At 46.8% G+C, this 19933-nt stretch overlaps 1 protein-coding gene across 1 annotated transcript; it reads left to right on the top strand.

The window, feature by feature from the left end:
* The first annotated feature begins 1487 nt into the window (after nucleotides 1-1487).
* Nucleotides 1488-19536, top strand: LOC149278392 (PDZ domain-containing protein GIPC1-like). Its single transcript, XM_089502004.1, has 6 exons — nucleotides 1488-1730; nucleotides 11098-11283; nucleotides 12386-12566; nucleotides 15817-15926; nucleotides 16693-16774; nucleotides 19385-19536. Exons 1-6 carry the CDS (start codon nucleotides 1488-1490, stop codon nucleotides 19534-19536), a joined length of 954 nt encoding a protein of 317 aa, XP_089358130.1.
* The last annotated feature ends 397 nt before the right edge of the window (nucleotides 19537-19933 follow it).

The raw sequence follows: 19933 nt of genomic DNA, 5'->3' as shown, positions 1-19933 counted from the left end.
TTAGAAGCCTGGATGTAACCTGAGTTTGTGATTCAACCGACCGCGTCCCCAAACAAAGCGGCTTCATTCACTGGGGCGGAATAAACGCGAAAGTTACTCCACGTGGTTGCTGTGTGGGAGCTCAGTCATCCGTACGGGTCGCGCGTGTCATCCAGCCCTAGGGCCGGCGTATATTTGGATGCTTTTATTCCCCTCAGCATGATCAGTGTGTCATTTCATAGTATTACCACTTCTGCTGGAAGTCTGTTTCACTTATCTACCACCCTCTCAGTAAGGAGGTGATTATTTGTAACATAAATAACCATAAATCCCCCCCAAAAAAAGTGTGATAAGTGCTTGTTTTGGCACTCCGCAGTATGATTTTGCCCCCGTTCTTGTCAGCTGGGGGGGGGGGGTGATAATACTGACAATAATAATAATACCGGTAATAACAATAAATAACAAAACAATAAATAATCGCACTAATAATAACAATAATAATAATGATGATGATGATGATGCCCCCGGTTACCGCTTATCCTGCCCCAGTCGGGGGCAAGTATTATAAGAATGAGGAAGGAATGCGGTATCCGGCCGGGAATTCAGCTTTATTGCTCTCATTCCGTTTGTTTCTTCTCCTTTATTCCATATTCTGGTATTTTTGCCCGAAACGGGAACTTTTTATCTTATTTACCTTTAAAGGGGTAAATATCACACTTTAAAAAAAATACCTAAATGTAAAGAAAATGCAATTCCCGGGTGGGGGAGTTTTTTACTTGATTACAGGGTTCAGGAGATCAGTGCGGGGAGGGGGGATCAGCGGAGGGGGGGATCAGCGCGGGGAGGGGAGATCAGCGCGGGGAGGGGGATCAGCGCGGGGTGACGGAGTCTCTGATGCGGCGTTTAGTTATAGAAGAGCCGGTGGAACGTCAGCTTTAATAGTAATATTGAGGAGCAGCGAGGGGAGGGAGCGCTGCGGAGTGTAGTGTTTGCGGGGAGTGCTGTGAGGGGTCAGGGTGGAGCAGGAATGCAGAGAGAGGAGAGATGTGCCCAGGGCTGCAGGGAGTAGTGGTTGCAGGGAGGGTTGCAGGGAGTAGTGGCTGCAGGGAGTAGTGGTTGCAGGGAGCGCTGCAGGGAGTAGTGGTTGCAGGGAGCGCTGCAGGCAGTAGATCACAGTTTAGTATCATTGCAGGGAGTAGTGTTTGTGGAGGGAGGGCTTTGGGCTGTTGGGAGTAGTGGCTATGCGGGGAGAGGTGTCGGCAGGGGCGGTGCAGGAGTAGTGCATAGTTTAGCGGCTGTTCAGGGAGTTTCGTCTGCGCAGGCAGCCGGCAGTGAATAACGTAGTGCCTGCAGGGATCGCTGCATAGAGTAGTGGTAGTGGCTGCAGGGAGCGGTGCCTGTGCAGGAGGTGGTACAGGGAGGGCTCCGGCTCGGGGTGTGCCAGGAAGTGTTACCTGCCGGAGCTGCTGCTGTCCCCGGGGAGGTGCGCGGGAGCCGGGGCACGAATCATGCCTCTGGGACTGAGAGCCAGGAAGAAAGCCCGGAGCAGAGAGGGGTCTCCGCGGCTGGTGGAGAGCGAGGCCCCCGCGCCCAGTGCGGCCGCTCCTCAGCCCCCGATCACCCTGCGGCCGCGGCTCGTCTTCCACACGCAGCTGGCGCACGGCAGCCCCACGGGCAGGATCGAGGGATTCACTAACGTGCGGGAGCTCTACGCCAGGATCGCCGAGGCCTTCCACATCAGCCCCGAGGAGGTGAGGGGGTCACGGGGTGGGGAAGGTATGTGTGTGGGGGGGGGGGGGTCACGGGGTGGGGAAGGTATGTGTGTGGGGGGGGGGGGTCACGGGGTGGGGAAGGTATGTGTGTGTGGGGGGGGGTCACGGGGTGGGGAAGGTATGTGTGTGTGTGGGGGGTCACGGGGTGGGAGAAAGTGTGTGTGTGGGGGGTCACGGGGTGGGGAAGGTAGGTATGTGTGTGTGTGGGGGGGGGTCACGGGGTGGGGAAGGTATGTGTGTGTGTGGGGGGGGGTCACGGGGTGGGGAAGGTATGTGTGTGTGTGGGGGGGGGTCACGGGGTGGGGAAGGTATGTGTGTGTGTGTGGGGGGTCACGGGGTGGGGGTCACGGGGTGGTAGGGCTGTTGGTGTACTGTCTGCTATACTGGGATAGACCGGGTTATAACTGGTCACTGTCTGCTATACTGGGGTATATGGGGCTGTTGTCATTCACTGTCTGCTGTCACTTATATACTGAGCTATTGTCCCCATGGTCTTATCACCATAGCAACTAATGGACCCTTTCACCTTGGTTACTATGGTGATAACACAACTTTCAAACTTTGCAGCAGAATCCCCTTGAATGTGTCGGAGACTGGGATATGCCGGTTTGTTACCGGCCCGTGGGTGCCATACTGGAGTGAGGGGGTTAATGCGAGGTGACGTCCCGGGGCAAGTGCACTTTGGATCCGGGTGACGCGGTGGGTGTGACGGGCCTGTTAGGGCAGAACAGTTATTAATAGTAACAGGTGAGACGTCACCCGCCTGAGTGACCCATCTGTGGCCCCCGGGGCCAGGAGGGCACAGCTTAGCCAGGAATTAGGACTGACCGGAGTATATTGGAGCTTTAAATTGCAAGCTCTTGGGATCAGAGTCATGTTTTCTTCTATGTGTATCTTAGATCACGGTTGTTTTTTTTTTGTTCTGTTGTAAACTGCCCTGGGGGGGGGTTGAATCATTACGAAGGAATGACGAAAGGGAGAGCGTTTTATAAGTTATAAAAATCCGCCTCCCATCAGAAGTGGTAAAAGCTCCTGAATCTAAGACGAGACCAAAAGGGCGACTAGACGGGGGCCGGACGGGGGCCGATCTGCCGGCGGGTTCTGGGTTTAAAAATTAAAACGGTTAATTTTCAACAGATGAAAAATCAGGTGGTTTTAAGTTTAAAAATCTCGTCCGTTTAAAATTCTGCAATGAAAATATTTGTGAAATTTCCGTTTACTAATTAACCGGAATAAATAAACGATCCCTGAAAAAAGAGCTAATTATTTCTGGCCAGAAAAATAGCTTTGGGAGTTTGTTTGGGATTCTGGGTAATGAGCGGCGGCTCAGCCGTCTCGGGGTTAAAGGTTTTAAAGAGAGAATAAATGTTTTAATTACCCGCTGATCAATTTCCCATCCCCCATAACCCCCCCCCCCCCCCCCCCCGGTGCAGTAGTGAAGGTAAAACTTGCGCTGGGCTCGTTGGGCACGACGCTTTATGGCTGCCGAAAAACAGCTTCGTTGAGTTGGGAAAGTTTAAAGGTTGGAAAACAATCTTTATCGCCGATGGAATGTTCCTGATTATTGGATCTTTAATTAGTTGCTATGGAAATAAGATTACTTTTTCAACATTTTGTATTTATTTATATAGCCAACCAAATGCTGGCTGATAGTAATGGGATTTGGTAGAAGGATTAATAAAAAAAATAGGCATTTATCACAAACTCCGTATAATCATTAATTATTACATAAAAAAACACATAAAACATTCTGAATCGTTCTAAACGTAGACTTCCGTTTCTCTTAGTTTCCCTGTTTGCTCCGATCAGAGTTCATTGAATGTAAGTTTAAAAGATCAGCACGTGGTGACCCGGCACATGAGTCTCCCGCTCAGCAGCCATTCCTCCCGGTGACTGCATGGCCGTCCAAAGCTGCCTTTCATTTAGTGTATAAAGTAATACCCCCCCAGCGATGTATACAGTAATATAACCCCCCAGCGATGTATACAGTAATATAACCCCCCACACTGTATACAGTAATATAACCCCCCAGCACTGTATACAGTAATATAACCCCCAGCGCTGTATACAGTAATATAACCCCCCAGCACTGTACACAGTAATATAACCCCCAGCGCTGTATACAGTAATATAACCCCAGCGCTGTATACAGTAATAGAACCCCCAGCGCTGTATACAGTAATATAACCCCAGCGCTGTATACAGTAATATAACCCCAAGCGCTGTATACAGTAATATAACCCCCCAGCGATGTATACAGTAATATAACCCCCCAGCGATGTATACAGTAATATAACCCCCCAGCGCTGTATACAGTAATATAACCCCAGCGCTGTATACAGTAATATAACCCCCCAGCACTGTACACAGTAATATAACCCCCAGCGCTGTATACAGTAATATAACCCCCAGCGCTGTATACAGTAATATAACCCCCAGCACTGTATACAGTAATATAACCCCCCAGCGCTGTATACAGTAATATAACCCCCCAGCGCTGTATACAGTAATATAACCCCCCAGCGATGTATACAGTAATATAAACCCCCCAGCGCTGTATACAGTAATATAACCCCCCAGCGCTGTATACAGTAATATAACCCCCAGCGATGTATACAGTAATATAACCCCCCAGCGCTGTATACAGTAATATAACCCCCCAGCGATGTATACAGTAATATAACCCCCCAGCGATGTATACAGTAATATAACCCCCCAGCGCTGTATACAGTAATATAACCCCCCAGCGCTGTATACAGTAATATAACCCCCAGCGCTGTATACAGTAATATAACCCCCAGCGCTGTATACAGTAATATAACCCCCCAGCACTGTACACAGTAATATAACCCCCAGCGCTGTATACAGTAATATAACCCCCAGCACTGTATACAGTAATATAACCCCCAGCGCTGTATACAGTAATATACCCCCCAGCGATGTATACAGTAATATAACCCCCCAGCGATGTATACAGTAATATAACCCCCCAGCGCTGTATACAGTAATATAACCCCCCCAGCGCTGTATACAGTAATATAACCCCCAGCGCTGTATACAGTAATATAACCCCCAGCGCTGTATACAGTAATATAACCCCCCAGCACTGTACACAGTAATATAACCCCCAGCGCTGTATACAGTAATATAACCCCCAGCACTGTATACAGTAATATAACCCCCAGCGCTGTATACAGTAATATAACCCCCCAGCACTGTACACAGTAATATAACCCCCAGCGCTGTATACAGTAATATAACCCCAGCGCTGTATACAGTAATATAACCCCCAGCGCTGTATACAGTAATATAACCCCAGCGCTGTATACAGTAATATAACCCCCCAGCGATGTATACAGTAATATAACCCCCCAGCGATGTATACAGTAATATAACCCCCCAGCGCTGTATACAGTAATATAACCCCAGCGCTGTATACAGTAATATAACCCCCCAGCACTGTACACAGTAATATAACCCCCAGCGCTGTATACAGTAATATAACCCCCAGCGCTGTATACAGTAATATAACCCCCAGCGCTGTATACAGTAATATAACCCCCAGCGCTGTATACAGTAATATAAACCCCCCAGCGCTGTATACAGTAATATAACCCCCCCAGCGCTGTATACAGTAATATAACCCCCAGCGCTGTATACAGTAATATAACCCCCAGCGATGTATACAGTAATATAACCCCCAGCGATGTATACAGTAATATAACCCCCAGCGATGTATACAGTAATATAACCCCCCAGCGCTGTATACAGTAATATAACCCCAGCGCTGTATACAGTAATATAACCCCCCAGCGCTGTATACAGTAATATAACCCCAGCGCTGTATACAGTAATATAACCCCCCAGCGCTGTATACAGTAATATAACCCCCCAGCGCTGTATACAGTAATATAACCCCCCAGCGCTGTATACAGTAATATAACCCCCCCAGCGCTGTATACAGTAATATAACCCCCCAGCGCTGTATACAGTAATATAACCCCCAGCGCTGTATACAGTAATATAACCCCCCAGTGCTGTATACAGTAATATTACCCCAGCGCTGTATACAGTAATATAACCCCCCCAGCGCTGTATACAGTAATATAACCCCCCCAACGCTGTATACAGTAATATAACCCCCAGCGCTGTATACAGTAATATTACCCCCAGCGCTGTATACAGTAATATAACCCCCAGCGCTGTATACAGTAATATAACCCCCAGCGCTGTATACAGTAATATAACCCCCCAGCGCTGTATACAGTAAATATAACCCCCAGCGCTGTATACAGTAATATTACCCCCAGCGCTGTATACAGTAATATTACCCCAGCGCTGTATACAGTAATATAACACCCAGCGCTGTATACAGTAATATAACCCCCAGTGCTGTATACAGTAATATAACCCCCAGCGCTGTATACAGTAATATAACCCCCCAGCGCTGTATACAGTAATATAACCCCCCAGCGCTGTATACAGTAATATTACCCCCAGCGCTGTATACAGTAATATTACCCCCAGCGCTGTATACAGTAATATAACACCCAGCGCTGTATACAGTAATATAACACCCAGCGCTGTATACAGTAATATAACCCCCAGCGCTGTATACAGTAATATAACCCCCAGCGCTGTATACAGTAATATAACCCCCCAGCGCTGTATACAGTAATATTTTATTGGGATTCCCGGAGTAGTGAGGGGTCTGTGATGTCACTGGTCAGGCTTGGAGGTCCGATGTCCGCTCTGTGGCCGGAGAAACAAAGTCTCGGTGGAATCATTAATAATAATAATAATTAATAAATCATCCTAAATGTCTTCTCCCGGGGAGCGGATTCCGGTTATCGGTCGTTATTTCAGGCTGTTTGAGTTTCTTTGTAAATCCTCGTTTTCAGTTTTTGAAGATTTGGTTGAAATCCAGCATTTGGCTCGGAAAATCGTTTCCGGACTCCACAGACCTGTGACGGCTCAGCGCAGGAATTCCCAGAGGGATGCAGCGGCGGGGCGGCGGATCCTGGTGGGATAGCGTTTCCTGCATCTGCGCTGAGGGTCAGGGAGCGTGGAGTCCGGCGGAGGCTCGTTGAGTGCAGATGGAGGCCGGCGAGTGAGGTTATACTCGGCACCCAGATATATAAATTCCACCAAACCCCGTAAATGCATCTTTTTCTTTCTCCACCGAATAATGAGCTTTTTAGAGGAAAATTCAAAAAATTACAACATTCAAGCAGCAGCCCCCCCCCCCACCGCTCATTCCAAGCATTCCCAGCCGGACACTTTTTTCACCCCGGTATAAAACGCTGTCTGGTTGGTAATTGCGATTCCGGGCATCTCAGGGATCCGGAGAACTCCGGTTTTGGTGTAAACTACTTTTTTTCCGTACGAGGGATGATGTCATCTCAATGAGACGCTGGAGGTTTTACGCTCGTAGGGTTTAGATTGTAAGCTCTTTTGCACACGGAGCTCCTTGCCTTTTATTTGATGCACTACTTATGTGCTGCTTCCGTCTTGTACAGCGCTGCAGAATCTGTTGGCGCTATATAAAGAAATTCCATAGAAGTCGGTAAATAAAGTCCCTCGCCGGATGTCTTCGCCAGACCTGCTTTTGTTCGTGATTCTCGGGACAGTTTGCAGTAATGGAGACACAACGGCCATAGAGAGCGACAATAACCCGACGAGGTCCGTTCTGTGGTCGGGCGGCGGATCGTTCCGGAAGACGTTTCCTTCAAGTTGTTACCCCGAATCTCCAGCTCTCGGATTCACAGATCTGGATCCGGGGACCTCGAAATCCGCCGGAACGATCTAGAACCCTCCAGGCGGGAGAACGTTAATCACTGCGTTCTTTACAAACGGGAATTATTTCCTCCCCGTCATGCAAAGCGCTGCGCGTGAGTCGCGGGTTAAAGGGGGTCGGTGATTACCGGGATTTCTACGCCGCACACTGGGGAGCCTTTAATTCGCAGCACGGCAGGCGTCTCCCCAAAACTGAATTAAAACGGATTTCTTTAGTGAGAGAGTGATAAATAAATGGAGCAGCCTCCCAGCAGAGCTGGTAGAGGGTAATACAGTGAGGGGATTAAACATGCGTGGGATAGACGTGAGACGCGCGGCCTATGGGTTTATAGCGTTATCTGATTGAACATCCTTTGGATAAATTGCACAGCGCCGCGGAATATGGTGGCGCTATATTAATAAATAATAATAAAGCGAAAGGCAAAACTTCTCGGGATCTGAATTTAATAAAAATACCGAGTTTGTTTTGGGGTTAAAAAAGGTTTTTATCTCATTAAAGATGTAGTCGGTGGCAGAGCCAGCATTATCTGTTAGACCTCCTGTCCTGAGCTTCTCTCCCCTCCCCCACCGAGTCTGCCTCAACCAATCAGCAGTTTAGCAGTATTGGAGAGATATCTTAATGGGGAGGAATAATCCTGCAGATCGTGAGAACAGGAAGTTATGACGGCGGCTCACGTAACGGGGGGGGGGGGGCATATAAATAAATGTCTCCAGCCTGATTAGCGGATTCTTTGCCCCTCGCAGAAAACAGGCGGCACCCAAATATATAGAGACGCATAAAATGCAAAAACATAATGGAAAAAAAAATACAAAAGGCAACGTTGGGGTTCAGAGCGAATAAAATCGAAGGAATCCGCCGGAAGATTCTGTGACTCGATGCATTTCTGGCTATTTACTGTCTTTTTAACACGTCAAATGCCCAAATAAGGGCATTTTTTTCCAGGGGTGTGGTTAGAGGCGTGACCTGGGTGGGCTTTTCCCTGGTGTTGACATAAATGTTATAACTTAACTGAGAGGGTGGTAGATAAATGGAGCAGCCTCCCAGCAGAAGTGGTAAAGGGTAATACAGTGAGGGTAGGTAGGGTGTAAGTTGTTTGAGGATTTCTCGGGGTGGGGGGGGTGTCTGTGTATTACCCAATATAACCCCCTGGGTACTTCTTCTCCAGAGACATTTGCTGCTTTTTGCCCCCGAGCCTCTGACCATCTCCGCCCAGACCCCGACCTAAATCACTAGACCTGTTTTTTTTACACAGTGTCTCCTGTCTGTCGGGTGGCAGTTTGCCTCGGGGGGGGGGGGGGTATTTGAGAGATGCCCCCTTCCTGGAAAATGGATCATTCCTTCCCGCAGGCGGCCCACTAAATCCCCCGCATGGCATCATCGGCTATTCCCAGCTCAGCACCAGATCCAACTCCCCAAACTGCCCCTGGGGGGGGGGATTAAAGGGGCAGTAAATGTTTGGGATAATAACGTTTAATAATGAAGACGTTCGTAATTTTATTCTAAGAATCTCTTTTGTATTCAGCGCCGGTAATCGTTACTTTGTAACATTTGTCTGAAATGGAAGCTTTTGGCGTTTTTTGGAAACCGTTCCACGCAGACGGCGAGAAAAGCGGAGCGCCGGCTGACGCGGGGTTAATGGTTTATTGTGCACTTCGGTCTCTGGAACTCTCATGACCCTCAGCCGCCCTTTGGCTGATTCTGATTATTACACAGACCCCATCCGCTTTGTTTCACACACAGTGATGGGAGTTGTAGTTTATCAGGTAATTCATTCATTTATGATAAATCTCCTAAAAAAAAAAAAAAAAAAAAGTCTTAACTTCTGAGTTGCCAGAGAGAGCAAAGTAAGTCCGCGGCAAATATGGCAGCTAAAAGAGGGGTGGATACGGTGCAGGGACTGGGGGCTTTCCGGACCCTCCGTTCTCATTGGCTGCTTTTCTTTTTTCACGAGGCTTTGAAGGGTTAAACTTGATGCACTCTGTTCCTGAGTGTTTCTGGATCTTTCCGCGACTCTCTGGCTGGGGACGGGCGACGGCCGCTCGCGTTTCTCGTGTCGGATTTCGGTTCCGCCGGGAGGTGCGAAGCCTTTCGTTACTCGTCCGGGAGCGCCGGCAGTGAAAGGGTTACCGGCCGGTATCCGCTCTAAAGATGGATAATATGTAGCCGCAATCTTAACCCTTTAGGCGCCAGCCGACACTAGGAAAGTTTCAGGGTAAATGACCTCCCCTGGGGTCGCCGGCTCGGCCGGTTCTGGACATGCAGATCACGAGTTTTTATGAGGATAAATCTGTAAAATTCTTATTTTTTTTTTAAATATGTGTTTGGGGTGAAAGGCCACAATTTGGGACAATTTTGGGACCCCTGCTTGAAACGCGTGCAGATAAATCCTTGTTCCTGTCCCTTTTAAAAAGTTTTGGGTCAGGTTCATGCAGTGGGGTAACTAGATGGATAGAGTTAATATCGGGGGGGGGTAATTGCTCTGATCCCCTCATTGCCCGGACCCCAGGCCCAGCTAGGTATTGAATATAATGAGCCACTTATAGCCTGGGGGGGGTAATTACTGCAGCCGGGGGGTCACAGGGTGCTATTGCAGCAATTTACACCAGTAACCCCCCCCCAGTTTCTTTGTGGCAGGAAAGGGTTAATCACAAGGTTGAAAGAAGGAACACAGGGAATGTTTTTCGTTACTTATTTAGTAGATAAAGGCTTAACGTGCAGTTTGCCCTCCTTTCTCCACAATCCCAGTTAGATAAACCCTGCAACACCCAGCATCATACAAACCAAGTACCCCTGCTTAGTTTGCCCCCTCTCTCCTGCCCTGATGCCCCTCTCCCCTCCCCTGATGTCCCCTCTCTCCTCCCCTGATGTCCCCTCTCTCCTCCCCTGATGTCCCCTCTCTCCTCTCCCTGATGCCCCTCTCTCCTCCCCTGATGCCCCCTCTCTCCTCTCCCTGATGCCCCTCTCTCCTCCCGTTGCCCCTCTCTCCTCTCCCTGATGCCCCTCTCTCCTCCCCTGATGCCCCCTCTCTCCTCCCCTGATGCCCCCTCTCTCCTCCCCTGATGTCCCCTCTCTCCTCCCCTGATGTCCCCTCTCTCCTCCCCTGATGTCCCCTCTCTCCTCCCCTGATGCCCCTCTCTCCTCTCCCTGATGCCCCTCTCTCCTCCCCTGATGCCCCCTCTCTCCTCCCCTGATGCCCCCTCTCTCCTCCCCTGATGCCCCTCTCTCCTCCCCTGATGCCCCCTCTCTCCTCCCCTGATGCCCCCTCTCTCCTCCCCTGATGCCCCTCTCTCCCCCCCTGATGCCCCCTCTCTCCTCCCCTGATGCCCCCTCTCTCCTCTCCCTGATGTCCCTCTCTCCTCCCCCGATGCCCCTCTTTTCTAGGAGGTCAGAATGTTTGCTGGGTATGAGGGGATCGCAGGGTTCTACGGCCCTAAAAGCCCCCGATAATGTGTATAGAAACAGCAGGAAACGGCTTTATAAATGAAACGGGGTAAATAAACCCCATTCTTCTTCTATAACGCGATCTCTTTTTGCTTCTGATTTCCGCAGATCCTGTTTTGCACTCTGAACACCCACAAGATCGAGATGGAGAAGCTGCTGGGGGGGCAGATCGGGTTGGAGGATTTCATCTTCGCTCACATCAAAGGGACCAAGAAAGAAGTCGAAGTCATGAAGTCCGACGATGCTTTAGGACTCACCATAACCGACAACGGAGCGGGGATCGCCTTCATAAAGGTGCGGATCGTCCCGGCGGCCCTCCGGCGGCCCCCGCGCTGACCTGCATTATAAATTCATTTATTATTGATTTATATAGCGCCGCCACATTCCGCAACGCTGTACAACGGGTCAATAGGACGTAACAAGCAGTGCATCACAAAACAGCGACGCCAAAACATCACCGGCTGTTAACCCGTTCCGTTGTATTAGAATTGTTTTTTTTACTTCTTTAATTAACCCTTTCCTAACCCCAAGTCCCCCCCCCCCTGCACTCCGCAAAGTTTTAAGCCAAACAAGAGCCACCGGAGCTTCCTGAGAACGCTCGCTCCGCTCGGAAATGAATCTAAAAACCGGGCTGAGCCGTCACACACAACTGAATTATAACAATAGATCGTAAGCTCTTGTGAGCCGCGGCCTCTGTACCGAATGTATCCTTTCGTCTAAGTCTATCGGTTCTAGTTTTGTCAGAACCTTTGAACGCAGGGACTGTAAGGGGAGCTGAAAAAGTTGATGCTACAGAAATAAAACATAATAATAATAATAATAATAATATTATATAATAATAATAATGATGATATAAGAATATGTAATAATAATACAATTAAAAGATAATAATAATGATCAAATATAGTAATAAAATATAATAATGATGATAATATATAATGCTAAAAGATAGTGACACTAATAATAATGATGACGATGAAATAGATAAAATATAATGATAATCATAAAATATAATAATAAAATATAATGATAATAATATAATATAAAATATAATAATGATTATGATATATAATGATAATAAGATACTTTGTTACCGTACAGCGTTACTTACAGAGACCGCGCTTCTTTTTGTGCCGTCCGTTAAATCTCCGTCTTCGTCTCCCGTAAGATCTCTCTGATGATGAATTATAGAGATCGGTTTCATTCGTTATTAACCAGCGAGGTGAACAATCCGTAAACGCAGGAATTTCTGCAGGTTCCTCCACGCGGAGGTCGGGGGTGATTTGGGTAAAGAGGTTACCCCCCCAGAAATGATTCCCCGTAACAGGTTTGCGCCCTCGGCGATTCCCCAGTTAGTAGAATAATTACCCCATTTCTTTTATTTTTCCCCCCAAAGCGTATTAAAGCCGACAGCACCATAGACCGAGTAAAAGTCATCAGCGTCGGCGATCACATAGAAGCCATCAACGGGAAGAATATTGTCGGGACGCGGCACTTCGACGTCGCCAAGATGCTGAAAGATCTGGAAAAAGGCAAACCCTTCACCTTAAAACTCATAGAACCTTTAAAATCTTTTGGTGAGTAACCGAGTTATTTATTATATTATTTTATTATTACTATCATTTATTATATTATTTATTATTATTATATTTTAATTATTTTATTATTACTATCATTTATTATATTATTTATTATTATTATATTTTAATTTTATTTTATTATTACTATCATTTATTATATTATTTTAATTTTATTTTATTACTATCATTTATTATGTTATTTATTATTATTATTATTATTATTATTATTATATTATTTTAATTTTATTTTATTATTACTATCATTTATTATATTATTTATTATTATATTATTTTAATTTTATTTTATTATTACTATCATTTATTATTATATTATTATTATTATTTATTAACGCATGAACCAGAGATTCCCGAAACGTCTCGTTAACGCGGAATCTTTGTGTTTCGCTCTGAAAACTTATTTTTGTCGCTGGCCCTCGAGACCAGATTTGGACAGCTCATTGCCTGAAGGTGGGCCATACAATTCTGGTATTGATTGACAGCCAGCGCAGCCAATCAGGAGGGGGGATTTGGTTGTCTGTTGATACTGAAGGTCAGATGGTGTCTCAGATGGATGTTTTGGGGGATTTTTCCCTACATTTTCCCATTTGGAACAGAAAGACGTTTACATTCACGCGCTGTTACCCATTAACCCCTCACGTGCCAGTCTGTGAATTATTCACGTAGTATCGGGGACAGCTGGCCTGGTGCTTCCCGGTCTCTGATCTGGGAGACGTACATTTGGTGAGCAGTGAAACCGGTAAGGTGATCCGAGGAGAAAGACGAGAGGAGGCGATGGATGGAGGAGATACGGAGGTGTCGCCCTGCGGAGCGCAGAAGGAATCGGGTTCCGGGAGCCGAAAAAACATCAAAAGGCAAAAAAAAAAAAAGAATAGCTCGAGGGCCACGAGAAATGTCTGAGGGCAAGAAAATACCCCCGGGGGCAATTCCTTCCCTCTGTAAGACACCAGGTAATAAGACTTGGTGACATCTGGGTGTTGGAAACGACTCATTTCCCAGTCTCAAAAAACAAAGAAAAAAGGGAAAAACCCCAAAAATAATAATGTTTCGGGGTTTTTTTGGATTAAAATAAAATCCTGAACTTTTTTAAAAGTCCAGACCCTTTAAACTTTTAAAGCCCCTGTGTGAGGTAATCTGGGGTTTCCCCTCCAGAGGGCGCTCTAACATTACAATAACGCATTCTGTCTCATTTAGCTTTTCTCTGCCCAAAATTCTCAGTATAATAACGGAATTTGTATAAACGCCAAAAACCGAACTCCGTAACATTCTTTTAGAGTAATTGTTTTTTTCTCTCTCAGTTTAATTAAATCAGCCGCAGCTTTTTCTGGACATGAAGATACCTGCAGCATGCGCGGCTTGATGTGCGCGTTAATTTTTTAGACCACAGGATCTAGCCATGTTTTACTTTACTGAGAGGCTGGTAGATAAATGGAACAGCCTCCCAGCAGAGGTGGTAGAGGGTAATACAGTGAGGGTATTAAACATGCGTGGGATAGGCGTACGGCTCCTGAATCTAAGACGAGACCAACGACTGATTAAGGTTTGAGTCTTTACAGCAGGAGAAACGGGCAGACTAGACGGGGGCCGGATGGGGCCGATCGCATGTGGTCAGAGCGTATGTGTAAGGAGTAAAGCTTTATTCATACAATGACACAGCAGGGTGAAAAAATTGATATAAATATATAATAGATCCTTATAAAGTGATGAAAGCTCCTTGCCCACAGAACTTACAATCCAAACGACTGAGGTTGTTTGGGGAAGAAAAATGAGGAATTTTATTCCTTTGTGATGAATACGACTCGGAAAGTCACTTCCAGAACCCACCGTCAGATCCGAGTAAAGAGCTGATGAAACCCCCGCGAGCCCCGGCCGCTGTCCCCTTGGACTCGACTCTTCTGCCGTAATGGAAAAACCGGATCCGCCTCCCAGAAGCCTCTCGGGGGTCTCTGCCAGCAGCTCAGCCCTCGACAGCCGGACGCCGTCCAGACCCCAGAAACCCAGAACAGGACAGAACCGGGGATGTTTCCAATTATTGACGCCGTTTGGTGCGGCTCTGAATGCATCACTTGTGATTATTGTGCGGTTTGATCTCCAAAGAGCCATTTAGTCCTCCCCGGTCCTGACAGAACGCAGCGCAGGGGCGTCGGGTTACAGAGAGCGCCTGGGGCTTTACCGACTAAATGCAACACGGAGCACAAAATACATAAAACACCGAAAAATAGAACCAGCCACCATATCCCTGTCCCATGCATGTTTAATTCCCTCGCTGTATTACCCTCTACCTCTTCTGCTGGGAGGCTGTTCCACTTATCTACCGCCCTTTCAGTAAAGTAAAACTTCCTTCCGTTCCATCTCAGTCTCTGACTCTCTAGTGTTGGATTCCGGTCTCTTGTTGTAATTTTTCTCCTTTCCTTTATTAACCCTTTATGTGTTTAAATGTCTCTTCCATGCCTTCTCTCTCCTCTCCTCTGTCAGCAGTTGTTTGCAGGATAGAAATACTCGCCGTTGTTGGGTGGTCGCCGATCTCAGTCGTGGGCAGGCCGGGCTCCGATTGGTTAATTAGATATTTACAGATCTGTTTAGGGTTCTGGGACCGTTTTCTAGGCGGCCTCTAATCACAAACATTTATTTATGAAATGATTCCGGTGAAAATCGAGAAACAGCAGATGGGTTTAATCCGTCTACCGGGAAAATGAGAGAATTCCACTCGACGCGGAACTTCTTACCCCAGCTGCAGCTTTTTTGCCCCGTAATATAAAGTTTTCAGGCAGCTGCATATCAGCCGTTTGTATGATTCTCGCTCTGTTATCTGACCCCCCCAATCTACTAACCCCCCCCGACTCCTTATCATACTGCCTGCGGGGAACAATAGAATGGCTCAGTCTTAATCACCCAGCCGCACTCTCTGACTAATGAAAGTCTATGGAGGAACGGACTTCATTAGCATCGCCATAAAGCATCAGCTCAGTGCGGTGTTTGAGCCACAAAAATATATTTTCAGGGTACGATTGATTTTTGAGTCTTTACAGCGGGAGAACTGGGGGACTAGACAGGGGCCGAATGGGGGCCGATCTGCTTGGTTTCTAGTACGTTTTATTTGCTCCTCTGCATGGAACGTTTAGCGTCATCCAGGGGTTTTTGTTGGTGATTTCTTTTTTTTTTTTAAATATCAAAAAAAACATTTTTACCTTTTTTAAAAAAAAAAAAATTCTTTCTTTTTTTGTTTTAGAAATGATTGAGCCGAGAACGCGGGGAGGGAAAACCAGCGACGGTAAAATCTCCAGCGGCAGAGAAACGCTGCGGCTGCGCTCGCGAGGACCGGCCACGGTGGAAGAAATGGTCGGTTTAGTAACTTTTTTTTAGTAACGCTTTTTACTTTCTCACCATTTTTTAAGATGTTTTAATAAAGCCTCAAACATCCCCTTGCCGTCCGGCTTTGTGAATCACTCTGTAACTGGTGCCAGACTCGGGAAGCAGGCGGGTTATAGCGGCTGAATTCGATTTAACCATTTAAACACACGGCTCAATCCTCTAGCACTTAAAGAGTTAAAGAAACTGATTATTTATAATAATAAAAAAAACCTCCCCCCCATGTGTGTATATAATGTATTAACCCCCCCATGTGTGTATATAATGTATTAACCCCCCCATGTGTGTATATAATGTATTAACCCCCCCATGTGTGTATATAATGTATTAACCCCCCCATGTGTGTATATAATGTATTAACCCCCCCATGTGTGTATATAATGTATTAACCCCCCCATGTGTGTATATAATGTATTAACCCCCCCAATGTGTGTATATAATGTATTAACCCCCCCATGTGTGTATATAATGTATTAACCCCCCTTTATGTGTGTAGAATGGGAGCGGCCATCCTAACTTCCTGTTCTCAGGATTATTCCTCCCCATTAAGTTATCTCCCCCCCCGTTAAGTTGCTGATTGTTTCTGATTGGTTCCGGCAGCCTCTGTAAGGATGGGAAGGGAGAGGACCGGAGAGCTGGTTCTGCCCCCCGGCTGCAGCCCCCCAACCCCCCCCCGCCCGCCGGCTTCGCTCCCATTGGCCGTATAAATAATTTGTGGAATTTATTGTCTTTCCAGCCGAACGCCTTCGAGGAAAAAGCCATCAAGAAAGTGGACGACCTCCTGGAGAGCTACATGGGCATCCGGGACATAGAGCTGGGTGAGTGCGGCCGGCCGAGGCTTCACCCGCCGGGGTTATTGGCCGGGGCGGAGGGTTTATCAGCGGCCGCCGGGTTTTAGATAAAAATTTGCTTTTGAACCATTTTGTGGTTTTTCGGTTAAATTATAACAAAAATAACAGGAATTAGAACCCTCGGCATTCAGGAGCGGCGTTGAAAAGCGACTCTCAGATATTTGGAGAGTTTCGGGTCCTGATGGATTTTTTTTCCTGTATTCTGATTATTGTCCGGTTTATTATTTTGTGTTTAATAAGCTGCCTTAACTCGGCGGCGGGGCTGCCCTTCCACACATCTATTTATTATCATTATTTTTATTTACTTTCACTCATAATGGCCTGAACTGATGCATTTACTTAAACCCATTGTACAGCGCTGTGGACTATGAGGGTGCTACATCAGTGAAATAATTATATCAATAATAATCATAATAATCGTAATAATAATAATAATAATTAATAATAAGCCATGTGAAAAAAATAATGAAGTTTTACTTTATTAGAATGTAAGGAGTTTTGCTGCCCCCTGCTGGAGGGAAAAAGAGAAGACATTAATTTATTCAACGGAAGATAATTATTGTTTTATATATCGCCAACATATTCCGCAGCGCTGTGTATAAAACTAGTGTAGTCGCCCGTTTCTCCTGCTGTAACGACTCAAACCTTAATCAGTCGTTGGTCTCGTCTTAGATTCAGGAGCCGTATGTCTATCCCATGCATGTTTAATACCCTCACTGTATTACCCTCTACCACTTCTGCTGGGAGGCTGCTCCACTTATCTACCTCCTCAGTAAAGTAAAACTTCCTTACATTAAATCTCAGCCTCTGACCCTCTAGTGTTAGATTCCGGTCTCTTGTTCTATCTTTTCTTTGAAATACATTTCCCTTCCGTCCTTTATTAACCCTTTATGTATTTAAATCTCATCCCCTCTCCTTTCTCTCTTTCATCCCCTCTCTCTTCTCTCCTCTCTCTTCTCTCCTCTCTCTTCTCTCCTCTCTCTTCTCTCCTCTCTCTTCTTTCCTCTCTCTTCTCTCTCACTCTCTCTTCTCTCTCACTCTCTCTTCTCTCTCTCTCTCTCTTTTCTCTCTCCTCTCTCTTTCTCACTCTCTCTTCTCTCTCTCTTCTCTCTCTCTCTTCTCTCTCTCTTCTCTCTCTTCTCTCTCTCTCTCTTCTCTCTCTCTCTCTCTCTCTCTCCTCTCTCTCTCCTCTCTCTCTCCTCTCTCTCTCCTCTCTCTCTCCTCTCTCCTCTCTCTCTCCTCTCTCCTCTCTCTCTCTCCTCTCTCTCTCTCCTCTCTCTCTCTCCTCTCTCTCTCTCCTCTCTCTCTCTCCTCTCTCTCTCTCCTCTCTCTCTCTCCTCTCTCTCTCTCCTCTCTCTCCTCTCTCTCTCCTCTCTCTCTTCTCTCTTCTCTCTCTCTCTCCTCACTCTTTCTCACTCTTTCTCACTCTTTCTCACTCTTTCTCACTCTTTCTCACTCTTTCTCACTCTTTCTCACGCTCTCACTCTTTCTCACTCTCTCTTCTCTCTCTCTTCTCTCTCTCTTCTCTCTCTCTTCTCTCTCTCTTCTCTCTCTCTTCTCTCTCTCTTCTCTCTCTCTTCTCTCCTCTCTCTTCTCTCTCTCTTCTCTCTCTCTTCTCTCTTCTCTCTTCTCTATGACCCACGTAGTTTCCTCTGTAGAAGAGAGAAATGCTCCTTGTGGATATAAGAACGTTCTTTTGATCCGTACATTTTAATATGTTGGGATATTTCGTTGTGCGTTCCTGACTTGGCAGGGCGGCCGCTCCCTGCGTCCTTGGCGTTTATCTGTCTGAATGCAGCCATCTAACCAAATGACTTTAAATAACATTTGGATAAAAATATCCCAGCGTCCGGAACGTTTCAGTGAATTGGCCGCCTCCGTAATCGGCTTCTTCCGATATTTTCAGTCAATGGCGTTTAATCTGCTGACGAAATCTTTAAGTTCAGGCAGACAGAAGCTTTAACGATACCAACAGCGCCTGGAGGGCAGAGACCTGCGCGGCCACCGCTGAAATCACATTATGGCCGGCAAAATTCGCCATTAAACTCCCTGCCTCCCCGTCCCTTCCTTACAGCAGAGGCGGCAATATTAAAACCGAACGGGTTTGGGGTGAATAATCCTCGTTTAATGCGATTTCAGTAAATAAACCTGATGGGCGCTGATTGCATTTTAATGCCTTTCCCTCGCTCGCTCCCGGCGTTCGTGTCGCTTAAAAGGGCGTTATATGGGCGAGTGACCGGCAGGTTACCGGCCAGTTACCGGCCAGTTACCGGCGAGTTACCGGTGCGTTACCGACCAGTTACCGGCGAGTTACCGACCAGTTACCGGCGAGTTACCGACCAGTTACCGGCGAGTTACCGGTGCGTTACCGACCAGTTACCAGCCAGTTACCAGTAATTTTCTAAACATTCCTCAGACTTGGCAGAAACCTCCGGCGGGAAACGTTTTATTCCGCTGAGCGCTGACGTTACTTTGTAACGAGCGAATTCACCGCCGTTTTTTTTGTTAAAATTCTTTTCTTTTATAAATTTGCGGATCGAGAATAAACATTTTTTATATATTTTTTCTTGTTTTCAGCCGCGACGATGGTGGAAGCCGGACGCAACAAGGAGAACCCCGATGAGTTCGCCGTGGCCCTCGACGAAGCGCTCGGCGACTTTGCCTTCCCCGACGAGTTTGTGTTTGACGTCTGGGGGGCGATCGGAGACGCGAAGCAGGGGCGCCTTTAATGCCGGTCGCCCCGATTCGTCGCTGTGATTCCAGAAAACAAACAGAATGCTTTTTCTGAAGAAACATTCGATTCGGACGATTAGCCGGATGTCTATCCCATGTGTGTTTAATACCCTCACTGTATTACCCTCTACCACTTCTGCTGGGAGGCTGTTCTACTTATCTACCACCCTCTCAGTAAAGTCAAATCAGGGAGATTCCATTGTTTAGTGAATAAGCCCTCCGCGTTTTCACCGTTGAGGTTTCGCCGTTTTCTCCGGAACTTACCGCCGCGCGACGATTTTTGTGTAACCGCAAGCACCTTTAACCGTTTGCATCCCGTTGGCGGAATATAATGACTATAACCCTAGCGTGAGAAGCACAGATTGTCTCAGCGTTATTATTTTTTATTGACTT

Source organism: Sceloporus occidentalis, unplaced genomic scaffold (assembly GCF_023333645.1).
Source record: "Sceloporus occidentalis isolate IW3139 unplaced genomic scaffold, rSceOcc1.0.p SCAF_190, whole genome shotgun sequence".
NCBI lineage: Eukaryota > Metazoa > Chordata > Lepidosauria > Squamata > Phrynosomatidae > Sceloporus > Sceloporus occidentalis.
The sequence above is the reverse complement of the archived record's forward strand: the minus strand, read 5'-3'. Positions and strand labels throughout refer to the sequence as shown.

Excerpts from the sequence above, each read along its gene's own strand:
- LOC149278392 (XM_089502004.1), top strand. The coding sequence starts at position 1,488 with ATGCCTCTGGGACTGAGAGCCAGGAAGAAAGCCCGGAGCAGAGAGGGG. Across the intron at positions 1,731-11,097 it reads TCCACATCAGCCCCGAGGAG|ATCCTGTTTTGCACTCTGAA; the intron begins GTGAGGGGGTCA and ends TGATTTCCGCAG. Across the intron at positions 16,775-19,384 it reads CATCCGGGACATAGAGCTGG|CCGCGACGATGGTGGAAGCC; the intron begins GTGAGTGCGGCC and ends TCTTGTTTTCAG.